Here is a 7,668-nt window from a genome sequence, read left to right on the forward strand (position 1 = left end):
TTCTGTAGAAGGGTCATATGATGTGAACTCGCAGGGGAAACGCTGGGTTAACTTGATGAGTTGATAACCTTCACTCACTGTGTTTTACACACCACTGTGCAGTTAATCGTGAGTTATTATTATATTAAGATATGGGGAACTTCAGGCATTTTTCATTCATGAAACACTCTTAATAAAAGGTAGAGATTCAGTTCAACAGCTAGAACTAGATTAGATGAAAACATTGACAATTTTAATGACCAATAAAAATGCAGCATTAAAGAGGTGAAACGTGGAAGTTTTAGCAGTTTCCCAGAGAACTGTCATGGAGTCTGTTAACTCCAAAAGAATGAATGTTATTTAGACGTTGGTACTGTACTGTTTGTGCAAAACTGGCAGTGAAAAGAGATGTTGACTGAGCTAAACACCAATTTAATTAACAGTAATAGTGCACAGAAGCATATTATGGACTACTGATGAATGATGTCTGCATCCACTGAGAGAGAAATAGAATATGTCCCTGGGTAATATTTCACTGAGAAATGATGGAACAAAAATTTGTTGTTTTTTGTTTTATTTCTTTTTAACATTTTCTTTGTCATAGTGATCTTTAATCATTATCAGGCTTTCATAATCTTTACAATATTTGAATAAGGATCACTTTCTGAAAAGTTTTTCCATTCAATTTGGTATAGAGGTTTGTCTTATAAGAATGCAGTATCATCCAGACATTTGAGGTTGACGCTATGAGCAGCCCTTGTGGCTACTAAGCACAGTGTTCAGGTCCTGTTCATCTGTCAGGTGCTCAGTTAATCAACAGCTGCAGAGCTGCAACTGCAGCAAGCCGGAGATTGGAGGTAGCCCATCATCCTTCTTTTTCTGTAACAGCCAGCATTCCTGACTTGCTGGGAGGGGTTGGGGTTTTGCTGTGAGAGCTTGGCCGCACGGTTTGCTGTCTCCTTGATCTGCAGCTCAAGGTGTTTCTGGATGGCGAGACCCAGCTCCTCAGGGTCCACGGAGGCCCCATAGACCTCCCATGTCATCCCTTCTGCATCCCACTTCACTTCCTTGACTGGGGACTTAGGTGCACCACTTGCTTTTTTGTCTCTGTCGCTGTCAGTCTGGCTAGAAGACATCTTACTCTTGTTAGCTTCTGCCAGATAGATCTGAGGGAACACATGAGAACCGGTGGTCTGATTTGTCTGCACCCCGATATCTCTCAGAACTTTTTGGGCTGTCATAGTTCCCATGTCACGCGTTGTGATTCTTTCTTGGCCAGTTGTCGTACTGCACCAGTCATCTTTACCTAAGTGTTTTTGGGAGCATTGTGGGCCAGTACCAGGTGGCAGTGAACTAATCCAGGAGCAGCTCAGATTGCAGCAACGCAGCAAATGTTTGGCATCTAAGCCAGTCTCACTAACAGAGGAGAAGAGGCGAGGCAGTGTAAGGTGGTTTCCTGCTGAAGAAGGTGGTACTGGAGGCTGGATACTGGAGTCTGCCAGACGTGGCAGCATCTGCGAGGGGGCTGGAATAGGCTGAGGATGGCAGTAGGCAGCAAATGTATCCTCAAAATTGGCATGGTGGATATAGGAGCTGCAACAGTGTGGCTTGTCACATTTAGTGGAAAGAGGGCCGCCTTCTCCTTGACACTGCGCTTTGATATCTGCGTCATCAGATGAGATACAGAGACCTCTCCTCTGAGGATGCTGTAAGCTACAGTCTCCACTGCAAATAGTGGTAACAGTGTTGCACTGATGTAGCTGCATGGGCTGCTTGCAAGCCATCATGGAGTGAGTCTCAGCCTCTTGGACGCTTGCATCTCTGCTGTGGAAAGCAATTTCAGTTTTCGCCAAAGGCAAAGTGTCCGAGTGACTCCTGTGAACAATCAGGGTGGCCAGCTTCACATTCTGCTCTGTTCTGATGGTCTCAGGATAATTAGTGTTTGTATTCACAACTATCTCATCATTGTCTGAAAGTGTTTCTGTCACAACTGGACGAAGTGGGTGATTTGAAGCCATGATGAGCGGGAAGTGTTCAGATGGGCTTTGTTGGTGTTTAGCGGTTTCTGTTGCAGTAGGAGTTGAATGACATTGTTCTTCACAGATTTCACTGGGGGATTTCTCCTGGCAGTTGTAACATGGTCGTTGAGGCAGTCCAGAGGGTGATGTTACTTGTGTAGGTGTCTCTGTGGTGTCAAAGACGGACTGGTTGGAAAAAATAGGCTGCAGTGGAATAGTTCCTCCCATTGGATGCAGCTCTGACATGGGACGCCCTGCCTCTGCCATGGAAGGCCTTTAGGAAGAAATACAACATATTGTGTAGGTGACAGCACAGATACAACAGAGCAGAAAACAGAATAATAAATGCATACTTTAATACTGCATTCATTATTTAATTCAATAGAAATACTAATACTTATTTGTTCACAATAGTGAATTGTGATGTATTTTCCAGCTGACAAGATGAATTTATTGTAATCATTTGCAAAAAATAAGCACAGTCCACAAATGACTGTTTTTAAAATAGCTACAGTGCTACATGGTGCTGTAGTAACATAAATCATTACAAATTTTCAGTGTTTACCCAATTTTTAATAAACCACCATGGACTTGTACACTAGAAGGACAGTGCATATGTTGAACAAAGTTGAAGACGGAGCTGCAAACAGGAGGAAACGAGGAAGACCACAAAAAAGATCCATGGCTGTAGTGAAGGAGGACATGCAAACGGTTGGTGTGCCAGAGAAGAATGGTAAGGATAGGGTGAAAGGAAGGCAGATGACCTGCTGTGGTGACCGTTCTAAGGCTTGCACATGCTATGCTCATTGTGAGCAATCCTTTAACCTCCAACCTGCCACCAGCTAAAGGTTTTTCCAATGTTTCTTTAAACTACTGTAAATCTTGAACAGTTTGTGCAATCTTAAAAATTCCAATGGTTTCTGAAAGGAGCGACTCAGTGCTTTTCATTCATTAAGTCATTAAGGTAATCACAAGCACAGCGCCACAGCAGCATCAGGAAGATGAAGGTCGAAAGAGAGTGCGAAGGAGTTATACAGAAAACTGACATTATGTTTGACATTTTGTTTTTGCTGTGTTTTTCATGTTTCGTGCCAAGTTTTTTGTATTTTTGTTATTTTAAATTTTACTTATCACCTATCAGCAAACGTGCACTGCCCAGCCTTCTTCCAGCACCTGAAAAAGCAGGGATTTGAGGCTTGTAGAACAGTGCAGAGTGGGTTGATTATCCACTCGGGAAAATGTTGGATAAAAGTGAGCACCAGCGCTGTGCAGAGATGTTTTAGGGTTAGGGTTAAGTTAAAAAGGAGCACACAGAACCAGGCTGAATAACAACAACCCACATTCATCAAGAATCTAATATGGGATCATATTGGTGACAGCACTTGGAACCATAAGGCAACAGGAAATAAACTAGACTCTGCCTGTGACTCACTCTTTCTCCTTCCATCTCCTCTGATCCATCACTCTCCACTTGCTGTCCATCTGACAACAAGGCACAATTTGCTATTGCACTGATCTATTACTTAATTATCCACACTTAAACTCGTTTCACCTAATCCATGATAAAGTAATGACAGAAGAATGTTATAGAACCAAAGCACTGCAGTTGTGTTTATTATTGTTTTTATAGTTGAGTAATAACTTAAAAAAATCTATACACAAACACACACACGGACATACAGTGAGATTTTATACGTTCTCCACAATACTGTATATACTATGGCCACAATAAAAACTGATCCACAATCTTTTCCTTATTATTTATTCCTAGTGATATAATAATAATAATAATAATAATAGCAAAAAAATTAAGTCATACATATAAAATAATGTATTTATGATAATTCAGTTTGTTTGACTATTCACTCTGTGCAGGCAGAAAACTTATTAAATGTTTAAACTGTAGAAATAGAATCATTTTGCTGCTGTAAAATCAGCATTTTGTCATATTTGAAATATAAATCTAATATATTCTGTTTCTTAATTATTTTCTTTAAAACAGAATCTGTGTGTGTGTGTTCTTACTATCATAATTATAATGCACATTAGATGCTTATTAGATGCCCCGCGACTATGTGCTCCACAAATTATTTATGACCAGTGTTGGGTGTAACGCGTTACTGTAATTAAGTTACTTTTCCACTGAAAGAGTAGAGTAACTGATTACTGTTCATTTTTAGGTATTTCAATTACAGTTACTTACAATGTACTTGCGTTACATGGTAAAATAATTAAACTGGCTGAATATTTCATTTCAATCATTTGTCTTCTAAACGTAGAAGTAAACTCTGCCGCTTTAACATGGCTGTAGTGCAGCTGCGCGTCATTTCACACCGGTTTGCTGCACAGTCGTTTTCTACAGCGGAAGCTGTCGGACTGAAGCGAGTGGCTGTTTTTTGAGGTGGACATATTCCCGTCTCTTCACTTTTCTGAAACGAGCAGACAAGAACATTACAGTAATATGTAAAAACTATGGGCTGCTGTTCATAGCACGAGTCATCTACTGAAGCGCCTGACACGGAGCATAGACGAACACTTCTGAGCGATCCTTGTTCATCATCCATGGATAACACCGCGGCAACTCCCGCTAGGCAGCAAAACCTGATTTTACTTCAGCAGCGCAGAAAGCGTCTGAAGGTGAGCTTAAAAACGACTGCAGGCTACACTGTGGAAGAGATGCTGCCGCTGCGTACTGCAGAGTCTCCGTCTTTATTCATTATTTAAAGAGTTTAATTTCTATCGTCTGCCACTCGAGGTTTAGAGGGATTCTAAGAAGTATTTGGTTAAATTACTTATTTAGTAATTAAGTTACTTTTCTGACAGTAATTAGATAAGTATTTAAAATACAATATTGACTAAGTAATTAGTAATGAATTACTTTTTTAAAGTAACTTACCCAACACTGGTTATAACTATAGAATAAATAGTGTTTCTCGCTCATTTCTCATATCTAGTGGTATTTTCACATACAAGCTTGGAATATTTCCTCATTAGAGAAATTAGTTTTCATCCCCTAAAGCTAGACTTGGTAACCTGGGAGGGATTGCCAAGGCAACTGCCTCTGGCCACTTTTGCCACTGCCTGCCACAAAGTAATAGACCACCCAAAATCTTCCTTAGATTAGATCCACAAGGCAGGCTCCCAGTATTTCTGCTCTGTGTGAGGTTACTTGGTTATATTATCTCCATAACGGTCATCTGATGAGAACCATTCATCAATCCAGCCACCTTTCAGAAAAGCTATTTTCTGCTGCTTGACCAGCAAACTGACAGCTTCACTTTCACACTCAGCTCTCGCTTCACTACAGTGTAGAGCCTGATCATCGAGCTCCCTCCCTAGAACCGGCTCCAGGATAGGGCCTCATCCTCCCTTTAACCCTAACCAGTTGCAGCAGATGGCCACCGATTCTTAAGTCTGGTTCTGCCTGATGTTTCTTCCTGTGAAAAGCGAGGGGGGTCATCTGACTGTTGGACGTTTTTCTGTTTTCACGCTATTATTGTGCGACCTTTCCCCCCTTAAATAGTTTAGAAATTCAATTCAGTTTAATTGAATAAACCCTATTTGGGCAGGATAGACTGGTCCCTTGATTCAATTCTTTTTATAGGTGTCGGGTGAAGCGCTCCGTCTTATCCAGGACACAGAACTGTAAAATAATCACTTTAGGGCTAAAAAAATGTTGAATAAACAGAAAGCGTATTAACACTGGCACCTTGAATGTCTTTCCAAGTCATTCCAGCCAACTTTCACCCTTGAGTATAGAGCAATAAATAATATAAAACCATAAATTTTGTTTGTACACACCCAGTCAAAAGTTTGGACACACCTTCCTGTTTAATAGTTCTTGACTTTCAATACTTGTGAGCCTGTCAGGGTTCATTGGTGGAATTTCTTGCCTTCTTAATGGAGTCGGGACCATGAGTTGTGTTGTGTAGAAGTCAGGTTGGTAAACAGCTGACAGCCCTATTTGACGGTTGTTAGAATTAATATTTTGGCAAGAACTGCAAAAACCATCAAGTGCTATGAAGAAACCGACTCACACAAGGACGCCCCGGGAATGGAAGAGCAAGAGTCACCTCTGCTGCTGAGGATAATTCATACGAGTCACCAGCCTTTGTGTTTAGTTGGACCTTCATTTATTTTTCAACAGCACAATGACCCCAAACACAACTCCAGGCTGTGTGAGGGCTATTTTTCCAACAAGGAGAGTGGAGTGCTGCGGCAGATGGCTTGGCCTCCACAGTCACCTGACCTAAACTTAGTAGAGATGGTTTGGGATGAGATGGAGCGCAGAGTGAAGGCAAAAGGACCAACAAGTGCTCAGCATCTCTGAACTCCTTCAAGACTGCTGGAAAACCATTTCAGGTGACGACCTCATGAAGCTCATGGAGAGAAGGCCATTGAATGAGAAGGCGTGTCCACATTTTTGACTTGTAGTGTAAATCTACTGGTGATGGATACACCAAGAGGGTTGTCTTTTATCTCTTATTGTTCTCCACATATAGGTTCAGAAAGGTTTGGTGTTTGAAGGCAAATTCATAATAATAAAAACCGTAAAAAACGAATAAAAACCGGAGAATTTGTCCTTGGTTACTTCCTGCCTCTGCTTTCATCCTTTCTCTCTATCCAAAGACCTGCGGCATTCAGCTCTGTGCAAGGTGAGCCTCTTCATTAGTTTATGGTGGTGTTTTTAATTTGTTATATTGTACATCTTGTTGAGGGAGTTCATGTTCTGCTGCTATTTGTGGATGATATCTACTCTGCAGTGCATGGTATCTGTACAGATCTGTGAGAATTCTCCAGATCAATGTAACGTGAAAGCCCTCGTATCCATATTTATGCAAACATATGGAACATTTAAAGGACACATGCATAATCACTCTATCATTCAGCTAAATGGCTGTTGTTTTTTTTAAAAATAGGAGTTTTCTACTCTGCTGGAGGACTCGAGGCACTTTATGGAGCCTGCTTCGTTCTCCCATTCATATAAACATTTTTCTACACCTGCTTTCTATCCAACATTAACACTGATGAACACATTGGAGAACAACATGGAGGTCATATTGTTTTGTATTATTATAGAATTTGGCAATCAACTTTGCCTGTATAAAAGTCACTGCACACCACTGAGATTCAGACATTTCAAGCACGTCCTCTGTAGCTGTTACAGGCTCAACTTCACTGGCTCTTTGCCGCTTACACAAAATCAAGGTGTAAGGTGAGGTTACAATGCTAGTGAACGACAACCCCATTTTTATTCCACTTCTATACTTCTTTTTAACTCACTATTCTTCCTTAAATAGTGAACTATTATTTTAAAATAGTAGCAGCTTTATTTTTGTCTCAGTAATAGCTGACTGGATCTCTTTAATATGAGAACGTGTTTTTTTAAAGCACTGTAATACAAGTCACAGGAACCCTACTGTCAGCGGTGGTACAGATTTAGATTGTTCCAATTATAGCCCATGGGAAATTTTCAGATATTGGCTAATTCAAGGAAAAGAAGTAGAACACATCAGGCTGCTGGAATTACTCTAGTGAACTGAACCACCTGGAACCAGATCGGATCCTTTTGCACACCCTTGTCTCTATTGGAAACAGAATCATGAAGATGATGCACAGACAGACGTGGTAAGAAGTGCATACATGTAGAACCCATTCATACAGCAGTGCC

The 7,668-nt window shown here is 40.8% G+C and overlaps 1 protein-coding gene across 1 annotated transcript; it reads right to left on the reverse strand.

Moving 5' to 3' along the window:
• Positions 1 to 788: 788 nt before the first annotated feature.
• Positions 789 to 2,264, reverse strand: LOC146620582 (uncharacterized). The gene has a single exon (XM_085368991.1). The coding sequence runs from the start codon at positions 2,262 to 2,264 to the stop codon at positions 789 to 791; it is 1,476 nt and encodes a 491-aa protein (XP_085225117.1).
• Between the last annotated feature and the right edge of the window lie 5,404 nt (positions 2,265 to 7,668).

The sequence above is a fragment of the Diplotaxodon limnothrissa genome, linkage group LG13 (genome assembly GCF_057381915.1).
Source record: "Diplotaxodon limnothrissa isolate DT_005_m linkage group LG13, D_limnothrissa_male_GT1.1, whole genome shotgun sequence".
In the NCBI taxonomy this organism is placed as follows: Eukaryota; Metazoa; Chordata; class Actinopteri; order Cichliformes; family Cichlidae; genus Diplotaxodon; species Diplotaxodon limnothrissa.